This window comes from Taurulus bubalis, assembly GCF_910589615.1.
Source record: "Taurulus bubalis genome assembly, chromosome: 3".
Classification (NCBI taxonomy): domain Eukaryota; kingdom Metazoa; phylum Chordata; class Actinopteri; order Perciformes; family Cottidae; genus Taurulus; species Taurulus bubalis.
Genome location: NC_136591.1, coordinates 10,837,781 through 10,856,614, shown reverse-complemented (window position 1 = coordinate 10,856,614; position 18,834 = coordinate 10,837,781). Strand labels below are relative to the sequence as shown.

Genomic DNA, 18,834 nt, shown 5'->3' with positions numbered 1-18,834 from the left:
ACACAGGGATCACTCCTTGTTTAATCACTTTCAAAGCATTACAATCTTTTTATTTTTTCATTTTCCCTAAAGCATCTTTTTTTTTTACCTAAGAAACTGACCTTAGCAGATGGTTTCTACATGGAGATTATAAGAAAATAGGAGTTTGAGGTTTTGGACAAGGCACTTTTATTAATTTTTTCATCTGGATTTAATTACTTCTAGCTAAATGGTTTACATATTTGACTAATTTGTCATTTAATATACTTGTATTCTGTAACATCCTCTTCCCGCCACGTATTGCTGCTACGCGTATAGACAGTGTGTATGTTTAACATTCTTTCTTTTTTTCCCCGCTAGGATGTTGAGGTACACTGTAGTCCGAGGCGGCCTCGGCCTGTTGACTGTAAGGAGGGCGTGTCTTTCCCCCCGCTTCACCCACTCTGCCCCGCGGAGCGAGTATCGACCAATCAAGAAAGTCATGGTGGCCAACAGAGGTGAGACCACGCCCCCCGGCCCAACAGGACTAGTTCACCTCCGAATAAGACGAGCAGTTCAGATAGCACCATTAAACTCAATACAGTTTAATTTATACTGATAGAAAAGAAGTTACAACTTTTACAATGTTCTCCAGGCAAAAGAACAGACTCTTTCATATTTAATGGCCAAAGTTTTACTTGGCACATGCTAATATTTAAGCACACATTGTATGTGGGTGGCTGCACAAGCTAGCTTTGTTTGCTTTAATCCTAAAGCAATATTTTCTTTTTTAGAATATTGGAAACAGAGCTGTGCCCACAGTCCTCACTGTATGCTTGGACATTTAGTTTAAGGGTGTATGTATTAATATTCCTTTTTTATTTTTATGCGTACATTATGTCACGGATGTTTTCTATTTATTTAAATATGGCTTTATGAAAGCAAAAAAATAATATCTGTGTGACCTGTTATACTATTTTAAAATGGTTGTTTTTCTTTTCCCAAAAAAGCAAATTGAACTCGCCAATATGCAAATATATATTTGTTTATTCCTTTCTAAGCTGCTAGAAATGACCATCAGTGGATTTTGGCATTCAGGTCTGACTGGAAATATATAACTATCGAGAAGCCAAGAGTTTTCTGAACACTAAGCAGTCGCCAGCAGGGCTATTACATGCGGCGTCAGCATGACTGGCGGGCGTTGGTAATACTTGTAATCACCGGACCACTGCCTATTAATGCTAATGCTGTCCAGAGAGGCTGTCGCTGTGCAATTAAAGTCGACTCTGCCAGGTGACGTCCACGATTAGAGTTACAAATCAATGCATTTTATTCAAATTTGCTTTTAGACCCACCCATCATGTTCACACCTGCAGACATATTTAAAGTGCTTGATTTGGTTCAGCTTCATTATTTCAGATTGATTGGCGCGTGGGCTTCCAATACGACGCTAATTCCCAACACATGTGGCACTTCGTCGGCCTCCTGCTGCACACGAGTCTGCATCTTGAATATGCATGCATACATTCATGTCTACCCTCCCGTAAAGGCTCTACATAACTGCTTTAATCCATCAATGTGATTTAAAAAGATTGTGGTCTCTGCCACAAGTTTACACACACACACACACACACACACACACACCCTCTGAGATGTCAATCTCTTTCCTTCACATTGACGTGATATCAACACCACATTAGATCACATTCATCATACTGCAGTGCGCTGGACCGTGCCTGGCTTCCGTACGTGCACGTGCATGGGCGTGTGCATGTGATGAAAAGAGAGACTGGACCATCACATCATATCAGCCCAGATTCTACTTCACCAAGCACGTCTTCTCTCTTGCCATTGCTTCTCTGCGCTTTCCTCTAATATTCTCCTTTCCTTTTTGCACTCCTCGTCTCCTCATCTCCTCTCCTTCCTCCCTTTGCACTCCCTGGCCCAATCCCAATCTCCACCTTTACGGACTCACAGACTTTGAGGCGCGCTCCCGTGAAGTCCTTGAGGGTTTAGGGGTGTCCCATTGTTAAATCGTCGAGTGCTTGAGGGCTCTCTGGCAGACATTTTGAGCTCTTTCCATAAGTCAGCATTAGATGCCGACTTTGCCTAAGGGAATTACCCACAGTTCATAGCAATGTGACGTTAAACACACAGGAAGACGTTCAAATCAGTGAATTAAAAAGTGTAAAATAAATACACCGTTGTACACAATATTTTTGTTATGTAGTCACATGATATGTTGCAGCAAAGTGCTGTCCCATTCATATTTACACCAGTTCAAGCCCTCACAGCCTCTCACACTCAACCACTTAGCAGCTGACCTCAGAAAGTCCCTGAGGGTTCAGGGTTTGAGGGTTTAGGGGGGACATTGGGATTGGGCCCCTGTCTTTTCCCGCACTTGTCATGTGCTTTTCTTCTGAGCCCATTGCTGTCATCCTTTTTGAGCTAGCTCCTGTTTGCTGTTCCTTACTTCGTATCCCCTCCTCCACCGCCTTCTTGTCTCCTTTCCACTTATTCGTCATGCTGTTGAACTTGCCAAACTGTGTGTTTCTTTTGCTACCTCAATTCTTTAAACACTCTTATGTCCTTTGTCTCTTCTTGCATCATTCTTTTCTCTACTTTCTGTGTGTCCTCACCTTCCATTCCCTAGATTTCTCACCTTAGGTCCACTGCATTTCATCTGCGTGGTGTGTCCTCTCCTCTCTCTCCTCTCATGTTTCCATCCTTTTTATGCCCCCCACTGTTGTCCTTCTCCAGAATTCCCTTTCTTTCTCGCTTCTGTTCTCAACACTCCTCAAATGTTTGAATGCTGTCCTCCCTTTCAACACATCTTACTAGTTTTCAGTGACAAAACTTTTTTCCCTCCCCCGGAATGTGTGTTGTTTAATAAAAACCAGTTTTTGGCTCCAGTGACAGCGAGATGAAAGGCAGGCAGTGTTTTGGTTGTCTGGAGCAGAGATTTTACACTGTGTGTTCTCAAACTTGAGAAGAAACGTTAGACTTATTGCAGTCTCTTGTTGATATTTTGCACAGTATGATGAAGCACACCAGATGGATTTGTCTTGTTTTCACATCTCATGTATGGCATAAAGAAAATCAAAGTTAATTGTATTCTCTCAGCGGAAGCGTGTCGCGAAATCGGGCCAATGCCAAAAGATGTTGATAAAATCATGTAAATCATGTGCTTATGAAAAATAGATGAAAGGCAAAGAAGTGCAACCTCCCACTGCACACAATCCGCTAAACTGTGCAACAAAAGAAAAGGCTCATTTAAACAATAAAGAGGATAAAAGTGAAGGGAAGAAAGAAAGAAAGAAAGAAAGAAAGAAAGAAAGAAAACCGGTTGGCAAAGCAAATGAGTAAAACAACCGCATCCTGCACCGTCCACTCACCACACCTGTCCTCCGCTCTTCTTCCAGGTGAAATCGCCATCCGCGTGTTCAGAGCCTGCACTGAACTGGGGATTCGAACCGTGGCCGTCTACTCCGAGCAAGACACGGGACAAATGCACAGGTGCGTCCGCTCTGCCACTCTGGAGCCAAATGGGTCCACACTGGTTTAAGTAAAGGAAGCGTAACCGACAGATGTCTCGGTAAACTGCTGGGCTGCCACTGCAGGATATCGACCAGTTGATTAGAGCCAACCGCAATTAAAGGAAGCTCAGGGAGCATCTCGCTCCTCTTCAGCGCCCTGGGCCAGTTCCCTGTTTCGCGCTCGCTATTAAGTAGGGACATAAGTATAATTGTATTGACATCCCAAACATTCAGGTAATCGCGCTGCTTAGTTTACAAGCGCAACGTCCTAATCTGCCTCGCTGTCAGCTTTCTCTGTTCCACCCCAACTTTCTAATGCCTCCCATCTTTTAAAATGCCTTTCACTGACTAGTAAAGCTTGTTATATGCTCGCACCACCTGGTTCTGCCTGTCTTCCCTTCTCCGTATACAACATAAGCCTAAAGAAGGCTGATTGGAGGACTCATTTGAGTAATTAAAACAGGCTTCATTTGACTAAGTACCGGTGCCCACACTACTGAGCTTGGATATGCTGCCATGAGGACATAATGGTTATGTGCTTGAGAGCTGGTGCCCATCTGTGTGTATTGTTTGCTTTTGCTGCATCCTGCCCATCACATTGAAATTAAATCCTTTGCCCTTGTCTTCACAGGCAGAAGGCAGACGAGGCTTACCTGATTGGAAAAGGTCTGCCACCTGTTGCGGCATACCTGGACATTCCCGGTATCATCCAAGTAGCCAAGGTAACAGATGATAATAGATGGCATTAAGAAGGGTTTTCCCCACTAAAGAATAATGTCATTGTTTTTGCTTTACGGGGTAAACTGATTCACTTTTAGAAATGGAAACGGTAGGATTTTACGTTTCAACTTTAGCTTCCTCGTCATGGTTAATACTGTGAGAGTATAGTTTTAATGCTTAATGACCTCTGTGGCCCTGGAGGAGCTGTCCAAAGTCTGAGAAAGTATCCCCAGCGATGTCATTAGGGTTTACTCGGTTCGGGCTTTGAAGATTGCAAATAATCATCGGAAGGCCAAACATTAAGAACTGGGGATGTGCGCTTTGAAACATGGGCATGGAAGATCTCACAAAAAAAGACCTTACTGAATTTCATCTCGGTACGCGGTGGATCCAGCATATCTGTAGCTCCACTCGTACTAAGGACTACAAATATATATATTTCTAATGTCTTTGCCAGGCCCCCCCAGGCCTTTTTTTCAAAGCTTGTGCTTTGGCTGATCTCAGGACGACATATTGCATGTACGCAGCGCACTCATGAGAGCAGCGCTCTGTCATCGGCTCCATCTTGCACGGTAAAGTGGTGCCAATAGTAGCCTTCAGATTTGGATAAGAAGAGTGTCTCTACATCTTCAAAAACGTACCCAAGATATACAATATAATCTGTCTTTATTTAGCATTGAAGAAAAAGTTCAACACTTTGCTTAATACAATATAATAATGAGCTTTATTTACACAGCATGTTTAAGTGCTTCATATGGTTGAACCAGGATATGAACTGGAATCGGGCGGTAACGGCTTGCCTGACTTTGTTCAAAGTGAAAAAATAATCACCACGTTGTAGGTTATTAATCCAACTGATACAGGAAGCTGCAGTAAAAAGTTAGTAGTTTTGGGAGAGAGAGATATGCAACTGTGTTCCCTGATGTGTTGGGCTCGATGTTTTTGACTCAACCAAAGTTTTTTTCTCAGTAGGTAAAAATGCTCTCTGCTGGTTCACCTTACTTTTGATCTTTAGGAAAACCCAGCTACCTTCCTGAAGTTGGAAGCTGTCACTGATGGAGCAAAACTTGATGTATTTCAACGGCATCGAAGCAGACAGGCAGATCCATTTGATTCCTTTCTGTTCACCCGAGGTCTATATTTAGCTTGGCTGAAAGGAAGGAAAAGAAAACAACTTCTCTCTGTCCATCCCTCAATCACGTTTCATCTCTTCCTTGTTTCCTTCCCTTGGCCATTGTTCCTTGGCCGCTCTTTCCCCCTTCCTCCTGTTTCTTGTTGCAAACTCTCTTAATCGTTTCCCTCCTGTTACCCCCCATCATTCTCCATCTCTCTCTCCTTTTCTCCCCACTGCCACTTTTCACTGCATTAGATCAGATCTGGTCCCTTGTTGCCTCCAATCCTCTCCGTCCCGTCTTCCCTTCGTCCTCCAGGCCGAGCTGCCAGTTGTTCATTATCATTTCTAAGATCAATTTCTCATGGTTTATAATTTTCTGCGTGGGCATGTGGCCACAGAGCCAAGCCGGGAGCCATCCGCCATCCAACTCATTTCTCAAAAATCCGTCTGCCTATCTGGGAGCCCAGCCACCCCATGCCAGCAGTGTGTGTGTGTTCCGTTGTGTTCTTCCTCTCCTGTACTTTCACATTCAGTGTACGTCTTCTTCACACTGTCTATCACCCTGTAACTGTGTGGCCAAAATAACCATCCATGCCTGTCCCGGTACCTTCTGTGTGTGACCTTGTATGTAAAAATGTGTGCGTCTGCTTGCAACTGTGACAGCGTGAGTGTATAATCCTGCTTCACCAACTGTCCGTGTCTCCTTGCATTCTCGTGTGTGTGTGTGTGTGTGTGTGTGTGTGTGTGTGTGTGTGGCTCTATGCCTCCTCTGGCCTGCCAGTAGCGGCTCCCTTAACAACGGGACAGCCCATAATTATAGTCTGCCTCGTATCCAAGAGCAGATGGCACATACTGATCTAAAGATGGCTCTATCTGTCAAGCTCGGCAGCTACTGTATCTGTCTGCTATTGTGTGTGTGTGTGTGTGTGTGTGTGGGGTTGTGGTTGTGGGTGTGTTCCTCTCACTACCGTCCCCCTGACCCTCAGATTATGTGTGCCTGTCTACTCGCTCAGTTTCCTGCTGGTGTCCATTGAGTAGATGATGATTAAGGCGATTGCAACCGAGCTGGAATGAGAATGAAGTGTGTCATTAGCCCACAGTCCCTTTTTGCCATAAGTGATGCATACGTCCCTTTCACTGGCCAGCAGACAGCGTGTGGTTAAAGCATGCAGGTTAGTGCATGTGTGATGGCTCTTCTTCCTTCCCCTCACCGGTAGTCAGCCAAGTGTTAACCGGGGCCCCGTGGTGGCTCTGTATTTAACAGAACTCCTGTTGCTTGGCTGGGCAACATTTCCTTTCTCTGGGTTGCACTGGCAAATAGTTTTTGCGCAATCCTGAGCATGAATGTGATTTAATAATAACGTGTTAAAGCAAGTAGTTGGTGAGCATTGGACTCGGTCCTTTCTCAGTTTAATTATCTTCAGTGGGATGTGTTGATAAGCAGTGAGGCCGAAGCCAAAAGGTACAAAGAAATGTAATGAATGGGAGTAACCTTTTCTGCATGCATGCCTCTCTCCGTTCTTAGGAGAACAATGTGGACGCCATCCACCCGGGCTACGGTTTCCTCTCCGAGCGGTCAGACTTTGCTCAGGCCTGCGCGGACGCCGACGTCATGTTTATTGGACCGTCCCCGGAAACGGTCCGCAAGATGGGAGACAAGGTGGAGGCTCGTTCATTGGCCATCAGTGCAGGTACGGAAAGGCCCGGAGAAGTGGAACACCTGCTATATAACAGGTCGTATTTTAGTAACATCAAATAATTGTAGCGCTGAGACCAAAGACAAGATGATTGCTGGAGTCTGATGCTTGAAGGCTTTTACTCTCCAAGCGTTAATTATGTCTGTGGGGGGATGTTCATTTTTAGACCATATTTTTCAGCCTTTAACTTGTTCCATCTGCCACTGCAAGAAACGGTGAAAAACAAAGCTCTATTCATATGCAATGTTCCGCGCCCTCTTCCTATTTTGAGCTATAAAGCAGTTTCCTGCTGCTGTAAAACACAATTTGACCTTATCAGACTCAAATGCGGTGTGAAAGTAGTGGCTGGTGTTCTAGCATGATATATGACGTGTATATATCCCACTAAATGAATGTGCTAAGCATTTATTGCTGCACAGCATCCAGAATATTGTGCAGCGAAACATTTCTCACTTGTGTTTTTGCTTTTCCCCTGCCCTTCTAGGTGTGCCTGTGGTCCCAGGAACAGATTCCCCCCTCTCCTGCCTGCAGGAAGCGCAGGTGTTCGCCCAAACGTACGGCTTCCCCATCATCTTCAAAGCGGCGTACGGAGGAGGCGGTCGCGGCATGAGGGTGGTCCGAGAGTACGAGGTGAGTCGGCGCCCGCTGCTCCACATTATCACATATGTGAGCGATGTGATGCAACAGCTTGCTCGAGCGACCCAAATCTTGTCCTGACGCGTGTCCAAACTCAATTTGACCTCTGGCAGGCCCGGACTAATATTTATTAGTTTTCTGTTTATTTTTGAATGAAGGTGAAATGTCTTGGAAATATCAACCTGGTGGTTTATCTATCAGGCTGCCAATCACTCTGTGTGTTTGGGTGTGTGTACCCTGGCGTCGCTGGGTGACAGAAGCAATTTCAGAGTGATTTCTGCGTGATGGAGGCTCATTCTCAGAGGACGTTACGAAAATAATGTCTTTTTGATATTGTAGCTGAGTGTAAATGATTATGAAACCCAGCTAATGCGTCTTAGCAGTGCGTCAAGTATCCAATATGTGCAATCCTTATATGCTAGAATGCCCTGACGTACAAAATACATTGCGCAACATGAATGAAATACGATCAGGAGATGGAAAGCAGCAGGGAAGAAAATCACCATCATCGTCCTCCTCATGTCCCGCCTCTCAGTCAGACAGCAATGACGGGCTGTCACAGTGATGAACGCGCAGCACTGGGATGTAGGCCGAAACCAGGCTTTTTGTGTCATGTTATTCTTGAATCGATCTAGTATTCATTTGGTTTTGCTGTTAAAGCATGCTAATATGAAATCGGGTCGACATAACATTACCGGCTTCTTCAAATTTAAGTTCCTATTCCTTCGCTAGTTATAGTTTGCGTATGGAGGTCTTGGGTATAAGATGTCTGGTTTCTAATAAAAGTGGAAATAACAATTTTATGGCTGACTCGCACACTGTCAAAGTCTGTGTGCTCTGTCACCTCCAGATTGCTGGGTTGCGCTACATTTTTGCCAGCATCTACTTTAAACGAGAACAACAAGGAGGATGAATGCACACTTGGTCTCTTTTTAAACTAAAGACACTGTTTAAGAGGCTACCTCATACAATTTTCACAAGTGTGGCGATGGTCTACACATATTGCTTCTTGTTTCATCTCCAGTATGTTGTGTGCTGCATGTTGATCTATAATTGTACTGCTTTCAGGCCGTTAGATAAGTGGTGTATTGGGAGAAGCTTGTGGAAAAATAAAGAATGCTTTAAACCTCCAAGGAAAACACTCTTAACCTCCTTTGATTGTTATTGGAAACTGGGCCAAGCAGGTCCAACAACACCATTGTACCTGCCATGGTTCACTGGTAGGGTAATTAGGATTTTTTTTCTATTACAAAATATTGTAAATTATTAATGGTAAAATAAAAACAACAGAAAGTCTCCCCAGAACACCAAAACATGAGAAGGGGGTTTAATGTCCTTTGGTGGATGATTTAATAACAAATATGTGTCTCAAAGGGGAAAATAAACTGCTGTAGGCTCAGAGAAACCAGGAAGTGTCACGTTTTCACCTCCGTTTGTTATAGCAAAGGCCCGGAGGCAGCTTTGCTGCTCAGGCCAGCAGTGGTGGAGGCACTGGAGGGGGGGTGAGGGGTGTGTGGGTGTGTGTGGGTGTGTGTGGTCTCTTTGCCCCTGTGTCGGCCTCTCGAGCTTGACCATGTCAAACTTTTTTCCGGCAAGCAGCTGGTTCTTGTCCAGTCAGATAAAAGACATCAGCGGTGAATCAGAGCTGCACAGAGCGTTGCCTCCTCATCGTCCTTCATGGCCGCTTCCTAAAGAAACTAATACTATCTAAGCCACGCTGAATAAGGGCATGCAAAGCATCACTAACTTTTTAACTTTTTACCCACAAAATACCACATTTCAAGTAGACGCCATCGGAGGACTCTGAAAAGGACACTGCATGTAGAGCTTTTTCAGGCGGACGCGTATGCTCTCTCCTCACTGGAACAATTGAAAAAAGGTGCTAATGCTCTGTGGACGCTGTACGACACTCAGCCGTACTCTCTGATCTACGCAGGCAATAGCTGTGTTGCACTGAAGTCATTGAGCCTCACAAGTCGTCAAACCATTTGAAAGCATGACCTTTTCTGAGTTGTACCCCGGTCTAATTAATTTGTTGTTGACATTTCTAGTTATTCAATTGAGTTACGGGGGCCTCAGCGGCTCCTGCTGATATGATGTGAGGAAATTGTAAAGAGGTTTCTCTGTGCTGCTGGGACCCCTCGCAACAATGCGTAGGCTGCCTTTGTATTCTATTAAGACTGGCTCGTGGGTCATTTGTATGCTGAATTAAAAGTGAGCTTAACGATCCTCAACATATTGTAGGTTTTAGATGTGTACGTTTACTGATGAGCAAGGCGTAATTAAAGGGCCAGATTTTTTTTTTTTATTAGGGTTTTGACGTGACGTGCCTTCCCAAAGAGGAAGAGAGCAAGAGAACAACAGAACGGCACGTATCGGAGCTCCAGTGGCGAAAGCTGACAGATGGACTGAATGGATGTGGAAGGAGTGCAAATGGATTTCTGCTAACTTTAGTCTTTCGAAAGTCATTTAGTCAAAATAGAGGTGCGTCAGTGCTTTGACAAGTCTGCTGGGTGTGACTTCCTTCTCCAACACGTTTAATTTAGTATTTAAAAAGTATGTTTTTACAAGTGGCCATTTCATTATGTGGTTTATTTCTTTCAACCGCTGTAGAAGCCATTGTTTTCTGACCAGAAACGGACGATTGTAGACGTTCCACTTTTGTCAAGTGCTTATGTAACTAATGTAGTTTGTGTTGCTTTAGGTGAGCACCTTTCAAACTCATGAATCCAGACACTGGAAGAAAGGAACGGAGGAATTAAGATGACACATGATCAGAAACGGAGAGGTTAAATAGACATGGAGTCCTGTTGGAGTGCTCTCCCTGTGTTTATAGACCTAGACTTATGATACAGAGTCATGTTTACTTACTGTGAGCCAATGAATATACCCCTGTGGTTGGAATGCACGGTATGTTGATTACATTTAAATAGTTTTACTGTTTTTAAGGCCTTCAGCATGACAGCATGAAGCCAATCGGCTGACCCTGATGCTGCTATCTCCTTCTGATTGGTTTCCTTCATCTGGTCTGATCAGATGTCGGACAGTTTAGGCACTGACTTCCTTTTTACACAGTGGTACAATGTCTGGTCAATCCGTGAGAATCACGCTTTCCATTGATGCCATTTTTATTTTTTCAAGTTGTGAGAAACTTGTTTTGCCTCCCACGAGCATTTTCTCTCAAGGCTCTGAGATGACCGATGAAGATGGGCATGGCGACTCAGTCTTTCCCCAGTAGAGTAAGCTGAATGGGCTTGCCGGCTGTCATAGACTGACATAAACAGATTGTGTCATGACCCCCAGTATGCTCGCTCGTGACCTCCCAAAACCTGGTCCCAGAGATGTCATGCAGAATCTCTCTCCCTTCAGGGCGTGTAAACATTTGTGTCAAAAGAAAGGGAAAGCAAAACGTTCCATGTGAATGACGGGGAATGGAAAAGGAATGTGGGACAATAGAAGTGGAGCTATAAGTTATGCTAAATAAAACTGACTGACTGAGATTTTAAAGGATCTTGATGTATAGCCTGTGCCTTGGAAACCACACCAATCCTTTGCTGTGACTGTCCTGCTTCTTGAATCGCAGCACCAAGTCTGACATGTATGGATTTTTGTCGTCTGTTTGTCAGGAACTTGAGGAGAATTACCAGCGGGCCTACTCTGAAGCCCTGACGGCTTTTGGGAACGGATCGCTGTTTGTTGAGAAGTTTATTGAAAAGCCAAGACACATTGAAGTACAGATCCTCGGTAAGTGCATTTACGACTTCCTTTGTGTTTGCTTTTAACTATGCGTCCGTTTCTTTTGTTTATGTGAATTGATCTCGGTTCATTAAGAAGGCAAGAAGCGTACGAGTCCTTGAACTCTGGTATTGCAAAGGAAGGAAGAGAGACGGATGAATGGCGAGAGCTGTATTGGCCAGCAGAGGATTCTCCCAGCCATTACTTCTTCTCAATATAGCCAACGTAGCTCTGCTACCACTCAATGCTCTCCAACTGAAATTCAACACTGACACTTCTAGGAAGTGTATCTGCACTTTAAACATTATTGTTGTGTGTGTGTGTGTGGGTGGGTGGTCACTGTGATGAATCATTGTCTTTAGGGCGTGCGTGTGAGGGATTTGGGGAATTTTCTGAATTACCTGTTAAAAGCCATGTCATTGCCAGCCTTCTGTTTTTAATTTTGTATTGCCTTACCTCTTATCATACCTCCCTCCTTCACTTTCAGTTCAATGTTGTTGTTTTTTCTTCTTCAGTTTCCCACTCTCTTTTTGCCCTGCTCCTCTCTCTCTCTCTCTCTCTCTCTCTCTCTCTCTCTCTCTCTCTCTCTCTCTCTCTCTCTCTCTCTCTCTCTCTCTCTCTCTCTCTCTCTCTCTCAACCTCCCACTCTCTCATTTAGTCTCCTATGCCTGGGTGTTTTTCTCTCAACTTTCCTTCAGCCTCTTCTTCTTCTTACGCCGTTAAACACAGTCTTACTGTGTGAGATGTGTCTGGGTCGCAATCTCTGTTTGAATATATGATATAAATTTTGATGCACGTTAAGATTGAGCGGTAAATTGTAGCGCTACAAAATAAAGGAGAAATATAAATGCAAGCAAAGACATGTATTAAGTCGCACCATCACTTTGCCCTGCTCTCTTTTCCCCTTTTAGCTTCTCATTTTAAACTGAATATCTTTGGGTTTTGGACCTCTGTATTGGTCAGACAAAACAAGACGTTTGGAGGCATCCACTTTTAAAAATGTTTTATAGAATCAACAATCTATTAAATAATTGACAGATTGTATCACAACAAAAATAAGTGTTGATTGCAGCCCACCGTACTATCTTGTAGAGATCATCCTTGGCTGTGAGTCTTCATAATAACTTTTACAGTTTTGCTGTGACATAATAAAACATTTTTTTTGTGGGGGCTGTGCTTTTTTTCAATTTTTTTTACTTCCCATTATCACACATTTTCCTGGCCAGTCTTTTGCTGCACATTAATGTACTTAATGGAAAAATCTGTGAGGGTTGAAGAAATTGTGAAGACATTCAAGTGTGGCTTTTTAAAACACGATGTACTGTACACGTGCAAGAATGCAACCAAGAAGAAGCCTCACGATGAGATGCGACCATCTGTCTTTTCACACTTAAGATGTATCTTTTCATGCTCTGTACAGATTGGTTGGTTTTAAGCCATGTGTGATGCAGGTTGAGTTGTGTTGACGAAGCTCTAAAGCGGCCATCATTAGGACGTGTATCAGAGTGAATTTAGCACCAGTGAATGCTTATTTCTCTGCCCATTTTGTTTTAATACCCCCTGATTATTATCTAATATTCTTTTGTTATTGTCTCACCTACTTCTCTCTTTGTGTCTCTCCCCAGGCGATAAATACGGTAATGTCATCCACCTCTACGAGAGAGACTGCTCCATTCAGCGGAGGCACCAGAAGGTGAAGTGAAATTCATCCCACCAAATTTAATGTTTGAATTTATTTGAGATTATCTTCATGGCATTTCTGCAGCATTGCGTAGATTAGCATGAAGTGGATGATTAAACAAAGGTCATCGGGAGGAATCACAGCCTCAAGCACTGCAGTCTTACTGAATATACAAGAGGCCAGAGTGTTTTATTTCCCTTTTTTATATTTGGGGAAACAAGCCAATTAAGCAACACATTAATAAATCCGCTAGGCCTGATTATAGCAATGATTATTATGGCACTGGTGGCCCTGGCTATCATAGATGTCCTGAGCAGCAGGGAGGATTATGTACCAATAACAATTAGCTCCTGCTAATGCTGGGTGATTGTGAGTCTCAGCAACAGCTACATAATTCTCCACCAGATCAACTTGGATCAACAAAACCTCTTTCTTTAATAGCATATAATATCAAATTGATTGTCATTCATTAGCTGGAGCTATTTTTCCTCAATCTTCTTTTTTGGGGGCTGGTACTGTACAGAAATTGGGTATTACAGCATCACCTGAGTGTCAAAATAACAAATAAAAAGTCTGAATACCAAATGAGACAGAGAATTGAAATTGTCACTCAATATAACAATGCTTTCATCAGAGGAGATTGAATAACATGTGTAATATTTCATTACTTTATTGTCACTTTGAAGCAGTTTCAATCATGTGTTTTCATCACTTTCTTCCTTTTCCTTTTTAATCAAATTATAGATCATAATCATATTAGCGTCTCTGTTCATGCCAGAGTTGCTGCTCTTTGATTCTGTGAGACTTAATCTGCCTTTGCCCTTAATCTAAGATCTTTTTGAATCTCAGAAACAAGAATAGTCGCCTGTTGAGATAGATTAGGGATGGTAGAGCGCAGATATTTTTAGCTTTCCTCCATGTCTTGAAAGTGGTATTCATACTTGGAGAGGTTTTTTTGGGGGGGGTGATGATTTGATTAAACTCTTAATGGAGTTCGAGTGATTTGTTTTTTTTATTTGAATTTGTTTTAATCTGACACGAATCGCACTGTTTTGAACTGGATTTGGGTTAACTCGTTGGATGCAGTAAAATGAAACGGAGCAGCCTCCAACATGCAGCAGACGTGGCAAGACCGAATGAAAGGCTGAATGTCAAATGATTCACTCCATCTGTTTTTCTGAGGCTAAAGAGACACGTACTGTATAACACACAATGGCTACTTCATGGAAAATGAAAACAAATGATGGTATTTACTAATTGTTAGTAGGAAGCCAACTGTAAGTCTGTGGTACTTTCACTGTCTGCTTTAAGGCTCGGTGGTAAACTGGGAGACATTATGATTGGTTTGCTGTATATACTGTTGCTAAATATGGATGAAGTAACTCGATGAGCCTAAAAAAAAAAAGATCACTTCACTCTGCAGATCTACAGGGCAGTTTAGCTTCTTTCAGTTAATTGTTTTGCTTTTATGGCCTGCGACTTTATTCTTTTGGTTCACCCATTGCTAACCCAAATCTCTCCGATAACCCCCTGTGCACAACCTGCCCAGTACCAAAGACAGACAGAGCAGGACGATGGAAAGGCTAATGCACTCAGTGACACGGTGTCTATGAGCGACGCGGGTCAGGCAGGTTTCTCACCAAGCTTACTCGTAAATAGTCCGAGTCGGGTTCAGGTGGCTGATTAACGCATATCTTTTGTGGGTTGGGCTGTTCGGATTGGCTCTCAAAGAGGTCGGGTGGGTGCGGTTCTCGTTCAATGATCATTTGAGGCCTGATGTGTCAAAATCAGCACTAACGTCCAAGAGAATTAGTTTCTACCTAGGCTGGAAATGCACTGACAAACTGTGTTACCCAGATGCTCCTGTAATTGTCATAATGAGTTAATAAAGCTGTTCAAGGTGCAGGATTTGCCGGCGGTGAAGCATTTGCATATCTATCGTGTATTATAAATTAAATCCTGTTATTTCCAAGGTGGTGGAGATTGCTCCTGCGTTCCAACTGGACCCTCATCTGAGAAACCGACTTCACGCCGACGCTGTCAACCTCGCCAAACAGGTGTGTTTTTGTGTTGAAGCCAATACCCGTCACACACGCAGCTATTGTGATTTCTGCTGTCTCTTTTCCCATTTCTCTTATTTCAGTGTCATACAGGCATTTCCCCAAGGTTCAGGTTAACTAGAGCGTTTCATTACATTCTGGGAAAATGGTCCTGAATGAATTAAGAACTCCTCCTTAATCACATTTTAATCATTAAGCATACAAATGAATAGCTGTGTATTTTAATATTGTTAAATATTCATGGATGTTAAGGAAGCTTTTTCACGAGGAAGCAGTGTTTCCTCTTATGTTGTCGAGGCATGTGTCAGCACGTTGACTTTGCAGTGTTTTGACCACTTGTTAAAAGAAGTTGTTAAATTTTCTCCCCAGGAATTTTAATGCGGCGTCTACCTGTGATTCAAATGAAGGGCACATTAGTGCTGTGCAAAACTGTGAAAATGCAATTTGAAAATGGGTGGAAATGGATGTCAACAATGCTGACAGTAAATGCGATTCTGGAAAAGAGTGTTTGAGCAGTTTTTGAGTACATCTGTCATGACCAATTTTATGATTATTGTCACCAATTGTGCACGCCGCTTAGGTAAAGAAAAAAAAAACATTTCCCGCACCGTGAAAGCTCTCCTAGTATTTAGCCTTCTAAAAACGATTATATCACAGCTGGTCTGGCTTTAGTATTGCCGAAAAGTTGGCTGAACTACAGTATGACAGCATCACTTAAAAGTCAAGCCTCATCTCTCAGAGGAGATTTCAGGTAATGGCCTTTTCAGGTAATGGCCCAGTTGAGGAATGGAGAGAGGTAAAGAGGGGAAGAAGAGAATGGGGCTTTGCTAAAGAAATGACCTTGAATGGTACTGATGGAGACGTGGTTACATGAGAGAGGGAGAGAGACAGAAACTTTGTGTGAGACTCATGATGTCACCTCGCTCCAGTAGTTTACTTTGTTCAAGCTCCTGCCATTCATGTCGCTCCTGAAACAACAATGTTGTGGACAACTGGTTCCAACAAGAGTACAGTGTGCACCCGTTTAGTATTCTAGAGAGGACTTTCGATTGACTCGGTACAAGGACGCATTTCAGCTCCATCGCAACGGGCTGTCTAGACGAGAGCGCTCGCTGTTGATGGTTGCAGGAGGAAGATTTTTCTTCTGTTTCCAAACCTCAAATTCAAGATTTCAGTTCCAAGCTCTATTAAGACAGATTGAAGTACGGCTTTTCTACACGTTTACATCATGCTTACATATCAGGAGTTCAGCCCCGAACAGAGAGACGAGCAGTTGCTGCAGTGTGATAATAAATTACACCAAAACATAAAAAAGTACAGATGAAAGAGTCCCAGAGCTTATCAATGTTCCAGTCTTCAATCTCTGCTCACAAGTATTGTAAGATAATAGTGTATAGAGACATTTTATAAGGAGACACACACACACACACACACACACAACTGAAGCATCGAACCTGCAGCGTTTGCAGATTATCACCAGGGGTCTCACTTCCTCACAGCCTCATCCTCCCTTTTTCTTCTTCTAGACCTGCTCTCCTCCCTCACTCCCGTCCTTGCATTTCCCTGCTATGTGTTGTGATTGCATTTCACATTGTGCCAGTCCCCACAGTGAAGGCTTTCACTTCAGAGCAGAACCCAGCTCTCACTCCAGGCACTGAGACCGGCTCCCTCAGCAACGCTGGGGCTGAACTTTGGTACTTAGCTGGGTATTATTAATGCGTGTGTGTGTTTGTCGCAGCCCGCGTGTTCATGCGCGTGAGAGACATCTATTTTTAATTTGTTCTGGGGTCCTTATACAATAGGAAATCATGGAGACGGTTATTCACTGTGCACAAACGGACACATTGCCAGGTACTTGTTGTTCTCTCAGGTGGCCAGTTTCCCACAGTTTGCCATTCTTGTGAAGACATTCAGTTCCCCCGACTCTTTCCGCGCTGCACTCGCAGGTAGGCGCTTGGACACGTTGATGTGTGCGTTCCGATTTACAGTGTAATTGGAGTATTTTTTTAATTTGAATCGGCAGCTCATTGAAATGTCATGGCAAAGTGTTAACGGACATTAAACCGCCATCGTGTCCCATATGCACACATGCAGTCTCTCCTGCTTTTTGCCTGCACCGACACTAAAAGTCTCCCACTCTTGTAAAAACACATCTGGTGTACACACAGAAGTAAAAAGACACACACTCACGTCTTTCTCCCATCACCCCGCACACACCTGCCATTCCTCGGCTCTTATGTGGTCTTAATGGGCGGCTCCGTGGTGCTCTGTCCCCCCTTTTTACCTCGCCGTCTGGTCGTATTGCCCATCTTCCCATTATCGGCCATATTGCAGGCCACAGCGGTTCCTGATAGAACCTCCTAGAGAACAAAGTTGCCTGGCAACACTGGCGGCTGCAGGAAGTTGCTGCGGCTCCCGGTTGAAAGGGTTTGAGCTCAGAGGGGGCTCTCAAGCCAGGGCTCACGGGGAAATCTGAGATATTGTCAAACTGCCCACTTATGTGCTAAGACAGCTGATTTCTGCATCCCCGTTTGCAGATGTTATTTTGTTTCTCCTCACTCCAGCCCGCTGATTGTCTGGCGGCCATGTCTCAACTTTGTTGTCCTTGTGTCTTCAGAGGACACAACTATGGCTGACATTTCATTTAACCGACACATGCGATATCTCAGCCAGTCCTGATCTATTCTATTAATGATGCATCTCTCTATAGCAGTGTGAGGTTTTCATAATCAGTGATTGGACCCCTGATTTGGCGCCTCATTGCCTGTTCATTCAGCCATGATTTCTGCTTTTCTAATACCTCCGATATCTGTGTTGCTTTGCAGCAGTTGTATCTGAAGTGTTTGCATCTGTCGGTGGTTTCAGAAGGTTTGAATGCACCAGTCCGTCGGAGAATACTCTGCGGGAAGCGGAGGACCCCTGTGCTTTGGTTTTGCTTGGTGAGCATTAGTTTTGATGACGGGAAGTGGGTTTGAGTACCTACTTAAGGCATAAATCCCCCTTTCTCAACCATCAACAAGTTGTCCATGTTGCCTGTGAGGCGTGCAACATCTGTGCCCACATGGGCTGTGGTTTACCCTCCCAACGCATATGCTGCACACTCCTATGATGGACTGTAACTAGACAGACATAAAATACCATGCCTCAGATATCATATTAGATCAATATCAGGGCTCCACAGTCAGGCAAACTGGCAACCAACTCTTGTTAGCATATTAAAAGATGAACGTCTCAGAAATGGGTTTTTATTCCACTCTGGGAGCAGGTGTTTTTGCAGGTGTTGGCCAGCTTGTCCAGTTCCTGTCGTCTCCGGTCTGTGGTGGAAATTATTCTTATTAATGTCCCGATGAGAAGTAAATGCGATGAGAAGGCTCTCAAATGTCTTTAAGTATTTTATTGAACAGACACTTTGAATTAATTCAGCTGAATGGATGGAGCTCCTTCCCAGTCAAAGGTTTTACAGAATATATATATTTCACACAAACTGTACATTATGCCTTATACGCCTTGGCAGGTGCTGCTATTCCTGCTTGTTGTGAGAAAGGGTTCGTATGCTCTTCCACCCATCAGGTTGAGTCTACAACATAATACAGAGATAAGATACATAATACAGATGTAAGATGCATAATTCAGACATAAGATGCATTGGTTTGGTGGTGAGTTTTTCTTTGCAACGTCTGCATGCACACTGTTTAAA

At 43.6% G+C, this 18,834-nt stretch overlaps 1 protein-coding gene across 1 annotated transcript in view; it reads left to right on the top strand.

Moving 5' to 3' along the window:
- Positions 1-340: 340 nt before the first annotated feature.
- The window catches only part of pcxb (pyruvate carboxylase b), a gene marked incomplete at its 5' end in the record, with an annotated part of 237,021 nt that continues 218,527 nt past the window's right edge, over positions 341-18,834 (top strand). Inside the window, 8 exons of the mRNA XM_079215460.1 lie at positions 341-476; positions 3,381-3,474; positions 4,126-4,216; positions 6,854-7,019; positions 7,510-7,655; positions 11,288-11,405; positions 13,022-13,089; positions 15,051-15,134. Of these exons, the coding sequence (XP_079071586.1) occupies positions 341-476; positions 3,381-3,474; positions 4,126-4,216; positions 6,854-7,019; positions 7,510-7,655; positions 11,288-11,405; positions 13,022-13,089; positions 15,051-15,134 (903 nt within the window). The remainder of the gene's footprint in view (positions 477-3,380; positions 3,475-4,125; positions 4,217-6,853; positions 7,020-7,509; positions 7,656-11,287; positions 11,406-13,021; positions 13,090-15,050; positions 15,135-18,834) is intronic.